Genomic DNA, 17,975 nt, shown 5'->3' on the forward strand with positions numbered 1-17,975 from the left:
TTCTCAAATGTTGCATATTTAATGGGACGGATGGAGTAGTACACTAGAAAACAACTCAGAGCATGCTTTTCAATACATCTCCTAACGTCCTCGTGTTGTAAGAACCACAATTCGAGCACTTGTGGTATTGCCAATGAAATGGGGCTGTTCCTCTGTGTTCACAGTCATTGCACAAGATAACCTGCATACCCATTGAACACACATGTTTTAATCATTTTGTCTTTATTTCAAATTCAAAAATCACAAATAGCACACCTGCGTCCTGCCAGAATACTCTTCTGGGATCGTCTCTTCTGCTAATATATCATCTAACATCCTAAAATACACCTGTACAGCAGATTGATAATGATTCTTTAAACACCGTACCACTGATTTTTTTTGCATAGATTCAAACAAGAAGAAGAGCAGTAAGACAAGGCACTCGTCTTGATTTACTTTTGAACTTAATGGATCATGAAGTCAGTTGTTGTTACTTATTATTAGGGGAGTGAAATGGTTGGAGCAGAAACTCTATTAAAGTAAGAGAGGAAAAAATAAAGATGATGTTGTTTCCATTTTAGGAAGGAATATAAACTAACCTGCATGTCACCAAGTGACTTGCTGCAGATCGGGCAAATATACTCGGAGCAAGTGTAGTACTAACAGCAGAATAAAATGAAATGAGAAGCCAATTATGTGAGGAAGAAAAAAATAAATTCACCATACATGATAAATTCTAGAGGAAAGGGATACCTGAAAACAAGATGAATGCATCATATGGCCACATGGAAGTGCCTTGATTTTAGAGCGTGATCTAAACATGCACTCATGGCAAACTGGGCAGTTATCTTCCATACACTTCTCCCTACATGTATGTACAACGTAAGACTTCCCCATACAACCATTGCATGTCATACAGTGGAAATAATCAACTCCCAGACCCACCCCAACTCGGCATAAGTTGCAGTAGGGGCAGTGGTATATTTGCCTGTCCAAAATATCTGTTAGAACTACTCAAAAAGATATGCCTATAAATGATCTCGAATGAACGGGATGCACACAATCAACTAACCGTTCATCATCAAACAATTTGCAAATATTGCAATAGTAACTTCCCATGGAGAAGCCATTGCAAGACTGGCTCATACATTTCTGCCCAATTGGTTGAATCACCATACATTTCATGCACATCATTCCCGTTACAGCTTTTCTGCAGCAAGAAATAGTAAATGAGTTTGCATGTCAGCGAAAGAAATCATTTAAACAGTAACCTGGTTTATGCTAGGCTAACCTGTCCACTGAATGGTCTGTTTGTTCATCGTGGCAACGTATGCATGTATAGAGCTTATCGCAACATGGAGCGAGAAGCTTACAATTTCTCTTATAATGCTTGCAGCCAAAAGTTCCTCCAAGAGGATCTCGATAAGAAGGCATTTGACCTGGGATATCTCCGTTGTGATATATCGAAACAACTTCCATTGAGGCATCAGGAGGTCTGAATCCCTCTTCCGCTGTGGATACAGTACGTTCCACCATACCTTCCCACCATTCTCGTAGCCATTCATCGAAATACGTGCTTTTAGCAACCTTGAGCCATATAGAGACCATGGCCTGCTGCTCAACAGTAGTTAGATGTGCCATTAGCCAGGTTATCACTTTTTTCAGCATCTCTGCTCCCGTAGTCCCAAGCATACGGCCTATGATCTTTTCTTCTTCGTCAACCGAGAAGCTTTCTCTAAACAAAGGAAAAATCTCAACTTCTTCACGATACATGTGATCACATAGTACCTTACACAGAGACAGGCAATTACGATGGATTTCCAGAAACAACTTGTCCAGCCGCGCTCTAGTCTCATTGCTTCCCTGCTGATCATGCAATTTAGATATCTCCTCCAGGATTATGGAAGTTTTTGTGAAATATTTCGATCCCAACTCATGGTCGATGTTGTAGGAATGGCTTATGTTTTGAAGTGCTCCCTTTGATTCCAGAGCCGGAAAAGCAATGTCATCCTCCGAGTCACTATGAATTTGATAAATGGTACGCAAAAGCTCGAAGCGCTTCTTAAACTCAGTGAGAAATCCGACATCTGCAGCCAGCTTAGCTGATAAGCTGACAAGGTACTCCAGATCTTTTATTAGACCTCTATGGAAATAAAAAACAGCATCCATGGGCCTATATTCGAGAGTCGTGGAAGTAGCATGGTCAGCTTCCACAAGATTTCTGTGAAGTGGTGGCATTCTTTTGAACTTCTGAGAAAAGAACATGGGGATGTCCATCTCTCCTGTTTCTTCAGAGGCAGAAGAAGACGGAAAGTCTGCCCGTATCTTTCTCCTTGTTGAATTTGGGTTGAACATCCAATCAGTGAATATAGTTTTCTGCCTATTTTGCTTAGCCAGGTAGAAGCTTCTACCACAGAACATTTCTTCCAGATCTTCCCTGAAAGTTTCAGCTGAGATTTTCCCAGAATTGCCAATACAGATCCATTGGCATAATAGAGATGTAAAAGATTTACTTAAAGCAGGATGCAATCCAAGCTCTACTGCCTTTATAATAGATTTTGACTGGCTCTTGGTTAAATGGGACGAGAACCAAGTAACAGCACACCTTAGCAGCCCGAGTGGCATCATATAAATGCATGCCTGGAGTAACCTCATTTGCATTTCAATGGTGAAACTTGTGGTAATGGATGGGAAAACCTGGATTATAATGAATAATGAAGTGACTGAAGCAACTAAACTCACTTCCAAACAAACAGAAAGACACTTAGAAGCAAGCCACTGAAAGAAACCATTACAATAGTTGATTGTGTCAGCGTGTGTTCTTGTATACATGAGAAATATACCCCAATTTATATTCTATAAATGTGACAGTCAGAAGTATTATTGTCAATGGATTAAATATGTAGATCTGTCTAACTGCTGTCACACTTACTAAGCATATAGATTTATCTGATTGGTGGTGTCATCTGGAGACTTTAATCGATTGACATCTAATATGATCTGATCATGTTTATGAATATCTGTACTTTACTTTGATTTCACAGACTAAGATTCTAAAATGTAAAGAATTATCAAATACTATTAATTTTTGCTTCACTTTTACATTCATAGTACAATTCTCTAAATAATTTTTCAAGGTGCTTCACATAAATATAATCTTGTTAATCCGAAAGTTACTTCAAATCTTTCACAGTTTGAGTTGCACAAACTTACCAGCATCTCCTAGAACAGTATCCATGATGTATTGACTAGATTATTATGAACTTCTAAAATAATGAACAACTTAGAATTAACATACCGAAAAGGAATTGTACCTCAGTTTCAAGAAGCATCAAGTTTTTTCCCAGCCCTCTTACAAGGGATTCCAGTTCCTGATAAAGCATCTCGACAAAGTTTTCTAGTTGTGCCGAACCTCGAGATTCATACAGCAGCAACCTTTGGAGAGCTTTAATCTGGCATTCATCTATGAGTGGATTCCACAGAGGTTTGCTATTCTCAGCCTCAAGATTTGACAAATTACAGAACATTTTGTCCAAAAATTTGCTGCGCATTTCAAATGAGAGAGGACGAGTATCAACAACTTACAAAATTGTCCACAACCTCAATTAAGTTGGAGACTTGAAGCAAAAAGTAAAACTTGACCATTACCTATAGAAGATCAAGACATCCACAATAAATTTGAGCTGAACAAAAACTGAAGACAAACTTCTGGAACAGTTTGAGCTCATTATATGAAGCAATTCCTCAACAATTTGATCGAGATCTCTTCGCAGAGCAGCATGCCAAATGTGAATACCATTGACGGGTTCCTCCACCAAATTATCATGGATCGAACTAGCTTTATTGAATTGTTGTTCTCGGTTAAGTGTGTCTATATTGGATAGTCCATTTAGAAGTTGATGCCTCTTTCCATATATGCTGTTGGGACCAGAAGAAGAACTCTCGTGCTGAACCCATGAAATGAGCACCTGTGGAGTTAATGATCTATGTCAGATACTTAACGGCGGTGCTTGATAATTTTAGCATGGAATCTACCTCTTGAAGTTGTCTTTCTTTAGGCAACATACGCTGTATGCAATGTAGGACATCTAGTTTTACATATGAAGTAAGATGAAGAGTAGTCCAATTTAAAAATTCCCCAAGTAGCATGGTGGGAAAACTGCACATATACTGCCAGACGAGCTTAGACTGCTCTTCAGGCGAGCATCTCTCCATCAGCAAAGGAAATATCTGCATCCACATGAGTTATAGGCATATAAAAAATGAATCTTTTGTAAATTCAACTCTTTGTTTTAGGTCACTAAGGAAAAATAACGTAAAGTGATTTGAATAGTTGGACAAATATAACTTGATAAAAGTCGAATAATAGATAGGTACCTGCTCCTCTTCTTTATGCATGTGATGACAAATCACGGTCCGCACAGTAACAATCGAAGAAATAAGATCTTGTAACGTCTGAGATGCATCTTCTTCTTCTTTGTTTATCAAGAGATCCAAGTGGTGGAAGATGCAACTGAAGCTATCATCAATAGAGCTATGTTCAAGGGAATATGCCCGTACTACATTCTTTACATGAGAATCTAATGCCGGAAAGATAACCTGTTTAAGAATTAGATTTGCAATGTGAGTCATTGACACACGGTGAATCTGCATAATTCACCAAAGCCGAAGTTTTTCAAGGTATATCACCAAACAGGAAATACTGTACTAAACTACCTTGATCAACACAAATAGGGTGTAGACTTTCTAGAAAATCAAATCACAAATTACATAGAGGAATGTTAAGTAATTTGACTAAATTCAGGCTAGATGTACAAGTAGGTAAAGCACAAATGTATTCAACATTCTAGCATAAAAATACCAATAAAATTCCTTCCTTTTCCTCACAATTGTTAATCTTAGCAATCAAGAACGCCCAACACTAGAGCTGAAAATTTCTTCAAAAACATTATACAGTAATTTTTATACGTAATTAGTAGAATTTAAAAAATCAGTTAGATAATGAGTGTAACCTCGTGTTCGGCAAGACTGTGGTAGTCGTACACAAGCTTCAAGAACTCGAGCCTCTGGCTAAGCTCAACGACGACCTCGCCGCCCTCGGCCGCGACACGGAGGATGGCATCGAGCTCGAAGCGGAAAGCCTTGTGAGTGACGACAAAGAAAAGAATTGGCGCGTCAACCAGTCTAACTCCGGCAGCCGAGGGCTCCGGCCATTCATCCTCGCTGTGAAATTTCCAGCTGCCCATTTAGCAACAATACGCAGCCTCCGACCCCTTTCATCAATGACGGGATTTAGGTGCAATTTAATGGTGGCCATGGCTTGGCTTTCGTCACCGGATTCAACCTTTGACGACGCACACGCACTGTATTATTTAAATCGATTGGGCGTGGCGCGGGCTGCTTTTGACCAATCCGCCCTTGCCACGTGCATGATGATGCCTCCATTCCACGCTCTCAAAATTGTTTGAACTGATAAAATACAGCAACAAATTAAGGAGGTGTGGTTCATGCCGGCGTAGTGCTTTCAAGACAAGTGCACGGTTTGGCACGTGCCTTCTTCATGCTTACACGCTTCACTCCTTTTCTGAATTTTTAAATATGTAATCTCAAATTAAATAATCTGGCTTTGGGCCAAACATGCATACAGCATTGTCATCACTCACTCATCATGTATTTTTTTTATTGTACACGACATTTCATCCCCATACAATGAATCGTGATTTTTTTTTAATGTGGTATAATATTTACAGAAGGTTGAATCCCTTCTCCCCAAGACCTCAACTGATATTCAAGATAAGAACTCATTCATGAACATGAACTTGATGATTCTATTGAAACCTCAACAGAATGGTATGAAATGACAAAAGATAGAGATACTTGGCAGTGCGTTTTACATGTTCGTAGTATTTGAGGTGTTCCAACGAAACAGCAAACCTCAAAAATTGGATAATAGTTAAGATACTCGAATGCAAATAATATAGCCAAGAAAAATCTTATCGAGATGACTCATGCTTAAGGATGTCAATCGGGCTAACTCGTTCGGGTTCGGGCCAACCCGTTTGGGTTGTCGGGCTATTCAGATGTAGGCTATTCGAGTAATGATTTTTTCGGGTCATAAGCTTTGGACCCTAACCTTAACCCGCCGGGTTTCGGCCTAACCCATAGGGCTATTTGGGCCTAGAAACTTTTGAAAATAATCTATTGTAACAAAATTTTACTCGGTAAAATGATTTTCAATTTAAGATATTTTTTTATTCTTCGTTATAAAATCATATAAAATCTTCAAATTTTTATAGTTTTCTTAAATAATAGTTGGAAATAAGCATTTCATCTTGATCAACTACAACATAAACAAAGATAAATCAAAATTAAATTGTTTAATTTGAATTAAAGCTTAGGTTCATGTCATTATTTTTGTATTTTTCATAATTAATTCTTTATGAAAGTTTAAAATAATATCTCATATGAATCATTATTAAAATGATAAATACATTGAGATTTTGATGTGTTAGTACTTAATTTGGTCTTGATTGGCTTTGGTGGTAGTAGACAATAGTGACAGATGATGGGATGATGGAATAATGAGTCGAGATAGAACTTGAAAGTTGATAGTATGAGATCGATTGGAAAAGTGTAGAATGAAGGTTGCAGTTGCAAAAAACTATTGATTGTGTTACATGAAATTCAAACATTGAAAAAATCCTTAAAAACTTAATATTGTTCAGTTAAAAGTCGCAACCCGCCGGGCCAACCTGTTTAACCCGCCAACCCATTTAGCCCGTTTTGTATTCGGGTTACAAAATTGCAGCCCTAACCCACTAATTTTATCGGGCTATTCGGGCCGATCCACGGATTTCGGGTTGGATTGACATCCCTACCCATGTTTATAAAGTAATGTTAAAAATGAGAAGATCCCAAAAGGTAAAAACCATGGAACAAGCCCAAGGATAAACATTGATGGAAGACAATGATGTTGAATGAATGCATATTGCGCCATGAATGTGTAATGAAGAATTTGTAATTTCTTTAAATTTATTTTAAATTTTTAATAAAATAGTTTTGTTATTTATATTTAGAAAGTGAATGATAATTTAAAATTGGAATATACATTACATTTGTTGAAATTAAATTGATAAATGAGTAGAGATATGTGGAGAAGTAGGGGTGGGTAAACGGTTTTCGGTTAATCGGTTAACCGAGAACCGAACCGAAACCGGTCAGTTATCGGTTAACCGATAACCGATATTTACGGTTATCGGTTCGGTTTCGGTTTTAAGTTTTGCTAAAAGTCGGTTATCGGTTATAACCGACCGTTTTTGTTATAACCGATAACCATCGGTTATAACCGGTAACCGAATTAAATTCAATTTTAATTTCAATTATATGTTTATTTAATACTATAATAAATTATAATTTACTTCAAACTTTGTCACAATGGAAGAAATTTGTAATTTATATCTAAATTTTGTCTAAATCAATGTCAAAAAAAGTCCATTTTAATTTGTGTCACTATCAATTAGAGTATTATACTTATAAATTTATATCTCAAAGTCAATAAAGTTCTTAAGAATTACTATTTTAATTTTAAATATAGAATAACCCTTCACTTATTATTGGAGACAAGTTTTTAAAGTATAGAATATAGATCAGGTAAAGTTCAAGTCTTTTAAAGTGCCTAAACAATTTATATCTTAGTACTTTTAAATAGGAGTATAATAATAACAATAACAATAATAATAATAATAATGATAATAATAATAATAATAATAATAATAATAATAATAATAATAATAAAAAGTAGATGAAAAGTTAAAAGTTAAAAGTTAAAACTATAAATAATTTTAAATTCAATTATATTTTTAATTAATAATAACAGAAATTGTAATTTACTTTTAAACTTTGTCACAATAGAAGAATCTGTAATTTACTTCCAAATTTTGTCAAAGTCTCATATTGCATATTTGCAATGTCAAAAAAATCTATTTTAATTTGTTACCTATTAGTTATTTATACTTATAAAGTTATAATATATCAAATTCAATAAAGTTTCTAAATGTATTTTTAAAAACAAGATCTCTCAAAGTTAACAAGTGCTTAAACAATACTACTATTTTAAAAATAAGATAACCTTTCACTTATTATTAGAGGAAAGTTTTCAAATTTTAGATCATTTAAAGTTTAAGTCTATTAAAGAGCCTAAAAATATATCATATAAGTATTGCTTGTAAATAGGAGTATAATAATAATAATGATAATAATAATAATAGTAATAGTAATAATAATAATAATAATAATAATAATAATAATAATAATAATAATAATAATAATAATAATAATAATAATAATCTGTAATTTACTTCTAAATTTTGTCAAAGTGTCATATTGCAAATTTGCAATGTCAAAAAAGTCTATTTTAATTTGAATTAATTTATTATGGTGTAGGATAAAATTGAATGATTATGACTAAAATGCAAAAAAATATGATAAAAAATTTGACGTTTTCGGTTTTACAATCATGCAGAAATGCGTAGAATTGAGAATACACAAAATTAATTAACAATCTTTGTGAGAAAATTTCATAATTTTATATATTATAGATTGAATCATTGAATTGAATGATTGATCATTGAAGGATGGCCGTGAAATAGTTAATTCAACTTTCGGTGATAAACTAATAGTGTGATTAGGTGTAGGTTGAGTTATCTATCACAACCTTAATCATGCAAAATAAACATTTGAATAAGTTAAATCAATTCGGTTAGTTCGGTTATAACCGAGAATTGACCGGTTCTAACCGAGTCGATTAATTAAGTAACTGAACCGAAGATCGGTTCGGTTCCGATTAGTTTTTTGAAGGCATTTTGGGGTCGATTAACCAACAACCGAACCGACCGAATAACCAGCCCTATGGAGAAGTATCGATTATAAGAATTTACAAATTTGCTCACAAAAATATGCATCGTTGCATGAATTATGAAAAGAAACAAAATGTTGGAGTATAAATAAGGCAAAAAAAACCCGCCCGCCCATAAATACGCAGAAATAATTTTTTTTTTTCGCGTCAGAGGCCTTCTTCTCCTTCATCCCCAAATCGCAAAACCTTCTGCACAATTACTCGATTCCGAACGAGCTACTATCCATTTGACCCTAATTAAAGTAACGAAGGGAAAGGAGAGATTCTGATTGAGGATTTCTTATCTCTATCTACCTAGAAAGCCGTCAAAATGGTGAAGACCACGAAGGGAGGCAAAACCATGAACCCTACCGATTCATACCGCAAGGAGCTGCGCAAGAAAGAATTGAAGCGGGTAAGTCTGATCACTCTTTGTTCTCGTGCATTTCTCGTATGTATATGTTGAGTCTGAATATGTGGTGGATATTCTGGGAAAAGCTATATTGGGCATGAAAACATTGTGATGTTATTGCTTTTGTCTTCATGAGTTGTTGTATGATTAAGTAATGCGGACGGTAGATGTTTGTTCTGATGCTTAGAAGTTTGTTTTGATGTTACTGAACAGAACAAGAAGGAGAGGAAAAAGGTAAGGGAAGTTGGGATTTTGAAGAAGGATCCCGACACTCTGAAAGATCAGATTCAGAAACTGGAAGCAATGAGTAAGTTTCCTAGAATCCATCAATGCATTATTTAGGTTGTGCTTTAGTTTCTTACAAACATGACGAAAAGGTGAAGTATTTGATAAAACACCTGATTTATCACTTTCTTTAGTATGATTAAAGAGGTTATGGCGCAAGCTGGTAGCATGGGATTTGATGGATATCAAACTTATGCGCCCTTGTTCTCCCATCCCATATATCACAAAGCAGAAGTAATAGGTAGATCAGTTTTGATATAGACATATAGTACTAGTACTTACTATGGAAGTAGCTATATTTTTTGTCCTTTTTTACCTTCTTGAAAGTGAAGCTACTTTTTGTTCAACACTTTGCTTCTTTAGTCACTGCTTATTTCGGGGATTTAAGGTAGCTTTGCCTTCGGTTTTGAAATAGATCTGCAAAGCATTAAGTTCTGGGTGGCGCTTCTTGACATACGGCTTCAAACTTGCAAAATATAGAGGAAGTAATTCTCTAGTTCTTTGGTATAAGCATCCACTATCACGTGGCCTGTTCTTTTCTTGTGGGTTAACATTTCTCCACTTAGCTTGTTTTAAATAGCAAGTGAAAACAGACCGACAAAAACTGTATTCATAGAATCCCTTGTTTTTCACTAATTATCAGGAAGAAGAAAATTTCCTTTATTTGTTGCATTTCTTAGTTCTTACTTCTTAGAAATTGAAAAGCATACTTCTTGCTTTTAAGCCTTCTCGCTGTTCTTGGTATATGAAGTTGGCTTGGTAGTCTTTGGTGCTGTTCGCAGGCTGTACTATAACTACTCATTATCATGCTGCGGTTGTACCTTTTTGTTATCTAATGATGCACAAGAAAAATCCAACTTTCTGCACAAATAATGAAATTTGTAAAGTCCTGGTGACGTTTCCCTGAATGTACTTTGGTGGTGTTCGGTTTCCTAGATAAAATAGTACCAAGATATAATCTAGGATTGAGTTGTGAGATTATTTTAGTCACATGGGGTTAGCTATGACTAATTATCCCATTATTATCCATCTAGGATTGAGTTGTGGGGTTGAATCTCATGAACCAAACACACTACATATTTAATCCCGGGATACAATCTTGCAAACTGAACACCCCCTTTATGTACAATTCACTTTGTTCCTTTGTGCTGCTAATTCATCCCAATAAATCTGTTAGTGAATACATTTTACATTTTGCCTCTGTTTTCGTTTCTCTCACTTTATTGTTGTTTGCTCTAAGCTTGGTTGGTTCATGCATATCAAAATGTTATACATTTTCTTTTTCTTTCACTTTTTTTTTTTTTGGGGATAGAAACATTGTCTAATAGTATCTTAATCATTATTTATTATTATTGCAGAGGCAGATGGTGCTCTGGACAAAGCTAGAAAACACAAAAAGAGACAACTTGAAGACACACTGAATCTCGTACTCAAAAAGAGGAAGGCAATTCCTTGTTTTAAGCTGCATAGTATGCTTAATAATTATGTTTGTTACTTTGTTTTTGTGGTTTACGTATTAGACACACGAAATGCATACCATACTTGGAGTTTCCATTGTGAAGAGCTATAAATCCTTGCGAAGAGATAATGAACACAATTGATTTCTTAGTTTCTTTTTTGCCCTTTCCCTTTTCAAAGTAGACTGGTGTTAACAGTGTTCTTTCTGCTGTATAGGAATATGAAGAAAAGATGAAGGAAAAAGGTGAAACGCCAGTTATGTTCAGGTGAAGAAGCGTAACCTTATTTAATTAAATTTCCTTATTAGTCGTAGATGTTCATATGAACTTTGTGCTTTATAAGTTTGGTTGGGCAATCTTTTTTGCAGTCATTTGGGACCTGTTCGAAGGCGAACCACTGCAGAAGAGGAAGAAAGAGTCAAACATCCCATACCTGAAGTAAGTTTACTTGAATTTTCCTAACTTTATTTCTATTGTACCTTTGCTTTTTTCTGATTTGTTGAGACATTTAGCAATTTATTCATGCAGGACTCAGTTTATTATCACCCGACTCTGAATCCTTCTGGAGCGCCGCCGCCTGGAAAACCTCCAATGTTTAAATCATCAATTGGTATGCCATAGTCTTATTTGACTTCTCTAGGAACATGACCTTGATTCTCTTTTTAGAAGCATGTTTTACTTTGCACACCATTTACTTTCACATCAATTTTAAATTTTTGCTGCTTCATTGGGGATGCAGGACCAAGGATTCCTTTACCAGAAAGCTCGAGTAACGTGGCATCATCATCACAATTAGAAGCAGAGGATGGCACCTTACCTGTTCCTCCTCCTCCGCCTCCTCTGCCTGGTGCGAACTTAGATTCTGGAGAAGGTGCTACTTTGCCCGTGTCTTTGCCTTTGCCGCCTCCTCCACCTATGCCTCCACATCCAGCAGGGGGAGATATTATATCATCATTGCCTCCACCACCACCTCCACCTGGCCCACCGCCTAAGGAGTTACTTGCTGTTCATCCCCCACTTCCTCCACCTCCACCAATGCAGCCATCCTCCCAACCACCTCCCCCTGGTATTCCTGGCGGCGAGAATGCGAATTCAGAAGATTCAACTTCCAGGCATCCAGTTCCGGTATGTGCTGCATTCATATTTATGTGGAGCTCTTCAAAATCTAGATGACTGGATATGTTCTTATGTTTTTAATAAATCATCATCATCATAAAATTTGTCAATTGTACTCGAACTTTTAGCTGATGGCTTTCTCTTGCTGATTTTTTGCCAGATGCCAACTAGCCTTCCTCCACAGCCTCACCCGACTGGGATGCCCCCAAAGTTAGGTGATGCCCAGCCTGAAGGCTCATCTTCTGAGTCTGAAGCAAAAACTACAATAGATCCCACAGAACTTCTGAAAATGGCTCCTCCTCCACCACCATTAAGGCAACAGCCTCAAATTCCTGGTGCTGGCATAGGGTCAAGTTTGCAGCTCGATATGCTTCCTCCAGGCATTGCACGCTTTCCACCGCCACCACCAGCTGATATGCGCCCCCCATTTTCCGCCCCTGGAATACCTGGGCAACCTGGTCATGTTGGACTCATGACCCCACTAATGCCAAGACCACCTTTTGGACCTCCCCTTGCCTATCCATCAATGATAAGACCACCGCTTCCACCTGGCCCACCTCCTATTCCACATGACGACTTTATTGCTCGACAAGCTGTTCCTCAGAAGCCATCATACATCAAATCAGCTGCATCCACCGTTGTAAAGAGGCCTCTGGCGCAGCACACTCCTGAGCTTACAGCTATGGTGAGTTTATCTGCTTCTGCAATGATCTTGTTTATAGTGTCTTTTCTCCTTCTCTGGCATTTATATGTGAATTTAGGGGAGTCTTACCAGCTTTAATTTCACACTTGCTCTTTTGTTCTGAAACACAAAAATTACACCTTTTTATCTGTGGAAACTTTTGATAGATGAAGAAATTCTCTACTCTGTATAAGGTTCATTGGATAGAGAATAAATTTGCAGTGCTTCTGGTTGTTCATTTTGATTACATCCTCATTGACAGGAATGCTTCGTCTAGTTATCTGTAGTCGCATGAAATTCTGACTCAAGATTGTGGATTTGCAGGTTCCTGCATCGGTACGGGTCAGGAGAGAGTCTGCCCTTCCCCTTCCAAAAGCAAAGCCAAAGACAACTACCCCTACTACATCCAACCGGCCAATTGTGGCTCCACCAGTTGCAAAGCAAGCATCCGCTGGCTCGTCGTCTGCATCAAAACCACAAAGCATTGATGACTCGTATATGGCGTTCCTGGAGGACATGAAAGCACTGGGTGCTCTCGATAGTTGAACCAGATACATCATGAATGCTTGAATGTAGGATTTTATGATGAGAGGAAGCAGCGCGATTCAAGGCTTTTGGTATGGCTCCGATCTTCAACATGGCCAAGTAACTACGCTCTCATACCCATTGTGCATTTTTGCACCCTGTGATAGCCATTCCGCTGCTACCGTTGTTATCAGCTTTAACTGCTGTATTCTCTTTCCCTTATCATTGTGAACTTGTTTCTCTGAACGAGTATCCATCTGCTAGAAAAGTTAAACTGTATCTATAGACATACATTAACCATATTGATCTATTATTCCATTAAATCTCTCGCTCACTTTCTTAACTGTTTGCAGTTAAATTTTTGTCTTGTGAAGTATATTCATTCAAATATAGTGAACGCAGAATGTGTATTTTGAAATTACTACGGAATCAACATCGTCCACGGTCAAACTGGTAAAGACAAGAAAACAGTCGCAATCAATTAAGATTTCAATTGGCTTGCGTCCCTTTGAAATTTCATTTATGGAATATTAGAATATGTAGTTATTATCCTCATCCTTTCTTACATCATAAATTTAGTTGGATTTCTTCGCAAATTTTCAGCTTTTATTCCATAAATTAATGAGCTAAAGTCAACTACGCAGACATCAAGCTGCAAGTTGATGGTATATTCATATTGGTATCTCATCTTAGTTAATAACAATGTCAACAAGATAAAAACTTTATAATTATATTGAGTCCAACAAATATAGGGTTTGAATTTCTTCTCTCCAATTATCAGTTTATGAGAGACCAAAAACAGGTCAAAGGAATAATGTGGTGCTAATTGTTTGAAACCAAGAAAAGTTTTCATCATTTCATGGGTTTCTGAACATAATCTCTGGTTTTTGTTTCTTCATTTCACTTTTGATGGTTTGATTCTTGATAAGTGGAGTTTTTTTTTGTTTGTCCCTCTCAAGTATCTTTCACATAGTGACAAAAAATTTGCTCTGTACTTTCTGTACTTTGCGGCCTATGTTGTTTTTGGTGTAAAATTAGGAATGATGGGAGGCAACCACTTTGTTATTAGGATTATTCAGTTCTTCATCTTGCTGCAATTTCTTGATTCTTGCCTCGCTCTGCCACTCTGTACCGATTCAAGTAAGTCTTTGTTTTCATTCATTAAAGAGAGAGATTGAGCTCATTTGGTGGCTGTATTGTATTACAGGAGCTCCCTTTAGTTCAAATTCAAGTCTGCAGTTCTGCCCCTACAATGGCACCGTGTGCTGCAATGCATATGATGATTTGCTTTTGAAGAAGCAGTTTGTATCTATGAACATCTCACATCCTGCCTGTGCTTCTCTTGTTAAATCTATCCTTTGCTCTGTAAAGTCAACTACTACTTGTTAATCAATACTCATTATTTTTGCTGTGTTTCTTAATTGCTGCTTCTTTCATAGTTATGTCAAAACAGTGTTATGATGCAGCACTTATGGGATTTTCTTGTTTGGCTATTCACTTGTTAGCTTTCTCTAAGTTAGTTTGCTTTAACATCTACAGAGGTGTGATCAGTTCTCAGCTGAGCTATTCCAAATCGATACTGCACCTCGACAAGTTCCTGTGCTGTGCAACTCCACAGTCTCATCGAACTCAACACAGACGAACCAAGCCTCACTCGACTTCTGTTCAAAAGCATGGACTGCATGCCAGAACGTCTCCATCCTAAATTCGCCCTTCGCAGTTTCATTGCAAGGCCGAGCTGGAGCTCCAACGGTCTCAAATTCAAGCAAACTTGCTGATCTCTGGCAGTCTCAAGCAGACTTCTGCAGCACTCTCGGTGGAGCATCCGATGATGGCCTACCGTGCTTTGATGGCACGCCTGTCACCCTCAACGACACTGGGGCTCCTCCGGCCCCTCCAAGTGGTCTGTGCCTTGAGAAAATCGGGAATGGAACATACCTCAACATGGTTGGCCATCCCGATGGCTCAAACCGCGCCTTCTTCTCAAACCAGCAAGGCAAGATTTGGCTGGGAACGATCCCTAGCCAGGGTTCCGGAGGGGTAATGGAGCTCGATGAGGCTACTCCTTTCCTAGACCTAACCGATGAAGTCCATTTCGATGCTGAGTTTGGACTTCTCGGAATTGCATTCCATCCCAAATTCACAGAGAACGGCCGCTTCTTTGCATCGTTCAACTGTGACAAGGCCAAGTGGCCAGAGTGCGCAGGAAGATGCGCGTGCAACTCGGATGTGAAGTGTGATCCATCAAAACTGACCCCGGAAAACGGTGCAAGTCCTTGCCAGTTTCAGAGTGTGATAGCAGAGTTCACTGCCAATGGAACTGCATCACAGCCTTCATTGGTAATTTGACATGAGTTGGTTCAACTGTTTTTGGTTTTAGCATCAATGACAATGTGATTGCATCTTTTTCATTAGGCAAACCCTTCTGAAGTGAGGAGGATCTTCACCATGGGGCTTCCGTTCACGTCTCACCACGCAGGGCAGATCCTCTTCGGACCTCAAGACGGTCATCTCTACTTCATGATGGGAGATGGCGGCGGCGCAGGAGGCGATCCGTACAACTTTGCTCAGAACAAGAAGTCTCTGCTTGGGAAGATCATGAGGTTTGATGTTGATACCATAACAAGTGAGTTTGTGAATATGCATGAGACTGTTTGTAAACACTCTTAAATGCCTCTCATAATCACGATAGCCGTTGTAGGTGCAACGGAAGCTAGCCGGCTCGGCCTGTGGGGAAACTATTCCATTCCCAAAGACAATCCCTACACACAAGACAAGGAGCTACAGAAGGAGATATGGGCACTTGGACTAAGAAATCCATGGCGCTGCAGCTTCGACACTGCTAGGCCTTCGTATTTCGCCTGTGCAGATGTAGGACAGGTAACAGCATTCATCTCAGCAACTCCTAATTCCAAAATAAGTTCCAAGAATCAATAGTTATGCACATAAAAAGTGGCACAAAGCATTTACCATCATCTCCCTTAGAAGTTAGAGCTTCTTCAAGCGTTGAACAGGATCACTACGAGGAAGTGAACTTGATCACCAAAGGTGGAAACTACGGGTGGAGCGCCTACGAGGGCCAGTACAAGTTCAACACTTCCGTCGCAAACACCTCACTAGGCTCAACAATCTTCCCTGTGATGGGGTACAACCACTCCGATGTGAACACGAACGAGGGCTCAGCATCCATCACCGGTGGCTACTTCTACCGAGCCACCACAGATCCTTGTATGCAAGGAAGGTAACCAACTCCATGAAACCTATAACTAACTGAAAGCTCCTTGCTAATCTAACTAAGCCATCTTGTTGTGCAGGTACTTGTTTGGAGATCTCTATGCAGGGGCTATATGGGCCGGAACAGAGAGCCCTGTCAACAGTGGCAAGTTCACAAGCAGCAAGATCGCCTTCAGCTGCGCGACTGACTCGCCTATGAGGTGCACGGAGACGCCCGGGAGCTCGGTCCCTGCATTGGGCTACATCTTCTCGTTTGGTCAGGACAATGACAGGGATGTCTACCTCCTCACACAGAGCGGTGTGTACCGTGCTGTTAGTCCAAGCCGTTGCAACTATGCGTGCGCGAAGGCTGCTGCGTCTCCACCCCCTGCGGCCTCCTCGCCCCGGCCTTCCGGAGCAGGTCTTTCAAGAGCTCCTCTTGGGATTTTGGTGGCGATGATGTTGTTTTTGTTTTGCTTGGTTTTGCATGAATTTTTCTGAGTAATTCAGTATAATAATACAAATAATTATTTTAATATTGGGCTACTGCTTTTAATTATTGGGCCCTTTTGTTTATCGAACTGGGCTAATGTTTGATGATGTATTGGGCCAAATTTTAATTTTTAATAATCTTATTAGTAAACTAGATAATAATTTTAAAATATTTAAAAGTATCATATTTTGGGGAGTAGCATTATATTTCTCTCTTTTTTAAAGAAGTTAACGTTCTTCATTTCAATGAAGCTGTTGCATGCATGATTTTAGCTACAATAATACATGCATGCAACGAATAAGCCATGCTTGATCAATAGTTGAAGCATGCGATACATATTAAATAAAGGATGAGGTGGTGGGAACGTGGCAGCTTATGACGTGGAAAGAGCGTGCTTGCATGTGAAGAAGGAGCTGAGGTGGAATGTGATGTGGAAAGTGGCGAGGATCGCATGACTAAACGAGCTAGGAACAGAGTATAAAAAGGGGAAGCTGCTGTCATTTCTTTTCGTATGATTTGTGTTTTGTTGCTGAGCTTAGATCGTGGATCTAGAGCGTTTCTCTCTTTCGAATCATTGTACTCGTTGATTGTTTGTCTTGTAATACAATTCCTTTCTATTGATCATTCATTGCGTTGCTTATTGCGTTTTATCGCGAATATTGGTGGATTTGTGTGTTACGAGCTAAGATAGGGAGACCTCCGAGAAAAGTCGTAACAGAAGCCTGCTGTGTCATAGGCAAAACACATTTTTCTCATATATTTATAATAAGTGACCAAAATGAAAATGCTTGAGTCAAAATCGCATTCTAGCATTTATGATTCATCACGACTCCATCTACATACATGTCCACTAGAGTATTGGATTATATTAAGACTATACTAATTAAAAGAATTTGGTATTATTATGAAGCCGGACCATA

General features: G+C 38.2%; 3 protein-coding genes across 4 annotated transcripts; 2 read left to right on the plus strand and 1 right to left on the minus strand.

The window, feature by feature from the left end:
* Positions 1-5,313, minus strand: LOC125202550 (zinc finger protein BRUTUS-like At1g74770). The gene is made up of 11 exons (XM_048100961.1): positions 4,992-5,313; positions 4,357-4,578; positions 4,015-4,209; positions 3,628-3,947; positions 3,294-3,522; positions 1,271-2,676; positions 1,052-1,189; positions 733-967; positions 579-638; positions 256-327; positions 1-181 (listed from the first exon to the last, which is right to left on the minus strand). Exons 1-11 carry the CDS (start codon positions 5,223-5,225, stop codon positions 56-58), a joined length of 3,237 nt encoding a protein of 1,078 aa, XP_047956918.1. The 5' UTR covers positions 5,226-5,313; the 3' UTR covers positions 1-55.
* A 3,717-nt stretch (positions 5,314-9,030) lies between these two features.
* On the plus strand, positions 9,031-13,672 carry LOC125201767 (protein EARLY FLOWERING 5-like). Its single transcript, XM_048100010.1, has 9 exons — positions 9,031-9,287; positions 9,498-9,591; positions 10,928-11,013; positions 11,244-11,293; positions 11,395-11,464; positions 11,555-11,636; positions 11,766-12,151; positions 12,303-12,827; positions 13,149-13,672. The coding sequence occupies exons 1-9, from the start codon at positions 9,204-9,206 to the stop codon at positions 13,368-13,370; spliced, it is 1,599 nt and encodes a 532-aa protein (XP_047955967.1). The 5' UTR covers positions 9,031-9,203; the 3' UTR covers positions 13,371-13,672.
* Positions 13,673-14,106: 434 nt separating this feature from the next.
* LOC125200589 (HIPL1 protein-like) lies at positions 14,107-17,676 on the plus strand. Of its 2 annotated transcripts, XM_048098248.1 has the most exons (8): positions 14,107-14,489; positions 14,557-14,714; positions 14,889-15,689; positions 15,765-15,975; positions 16,051-16,229; positions 16,364-16,590; positions 16,664-16,983; positions 17,428-17,676. In XM_048098248.1, the coding sequence occupies exons 1-8, from the start codon at positions 14,390-14,392 to the stop codon at positions 17,508-17,510; spliced, it is 2,079 nt and encodes a 692-aa protein (XP_047954205.1). In that variant the 5' UTR covers positions 14,107-14,389; the 3' UTR covers positions 17,511-17,676. The 2 variants fall into 2 exon arrangements, with proteins under 2 accessions (XP_047954205.1, XP_047954206.1); XM_048098249.1 differs by lacking the exon at positions 17,428-17,676 and having other exon boundaries at positions 16,042-16,229; positions 16,364-16,586; positions 16,664-16,913.
* The last annotated feature ends 299 nt before the right edge of the window (positions 17,677-17,975 follow it).

This window comes from Salvia hispanica, chromosome 1, assembly GCF_023119035.1.
Source record: "Salvia hispanica cultivar TCC Black 2014 chromosome 1, UniMelb_Shisp_WGS_1.0, whole genome shotgun sequence".
Taxonomy (NCBI): Eukaryota; Viridiplantae; Streptophyta; class Magnoliopsida; order Lamiales; family Lamiaceae; genus Salvia; species Salvia hispanica.

What these genes read in the sequence shown, in the direction of transcription:
- LOC125202550 (XM_048100961.1), bottom strand. Translation starts at nt 5,225, where the DNA reads ATGGGCAGCTGGAAATTTCACAGCGAGGATGAATGGCCGGAGCCCTCG. An exon ending in ACAGACCATTCAGTGGACAG is followed by an intron (nt 1,190 to 1,270) that starts GTTAGCCTAGCA and finishes TTCTTGCTGCAG; the next exon opens with AAAAGCTGTAACGGGAATGA. An exon ending in AGTATTCTGGCAGGACGCAG is followed by an intron (nt 182 to 255) that starts GTGTGCTATTTG and finishes ATGGGTATGCAG; the next exon opens with GTTATCTTGTGCAATGACTG.
- LOC125200589 (XM_048098248.1), top strand. Translation starts at nt 14,390, where the DNA reads ATGATGGGAGGCAACCACTTTGTTATTAGGATTATTCAGTTCTTCATC. An exon ending in CTGCATCACAGCCTTCATTG is followed by an intron (nt 15,690 to 15,764) that starts GTAATTTGACAT and finishes CTTTTTCATTAG; the next exon opens with GCAAACCCTTCTGAAGTGAG. An exon ending in GATCCTTGTATGCAAGGAAG is followed by an intron (nt 16,591 to 16,663) that starts GTAACCAACTCC and finishes CTTGTTGTGCAG; the next exon opens with GTACTTGTTTGGAGATCTCT.
- LOC125201767 (XM_048100010.1), top strand. Translation starts at nt 9,204, where the DNA reads ATGGTGAAGACCACGAAGGGAGGCAAAACCATGAACCCTACCGATTCA. An exon ending in GCAAGAAAGAATTGAAGCGG is followed by an intron (nt 9,288 to 9,497) that starts GTAAGTCTGATC and finishes GTTACTGAACAG; the next exon opens with AACAAGAAGGAGAGGAAAAA. An exon ending in CTTCCAGGCATCCAGTTCCG is followed by an intron (nt 12,152 to 12,302) that starts GTATGTGCTGCA and finishes ATTTTTTGCCAG; the next exon opens with ATGCCAACTAGCCTTCCTCC.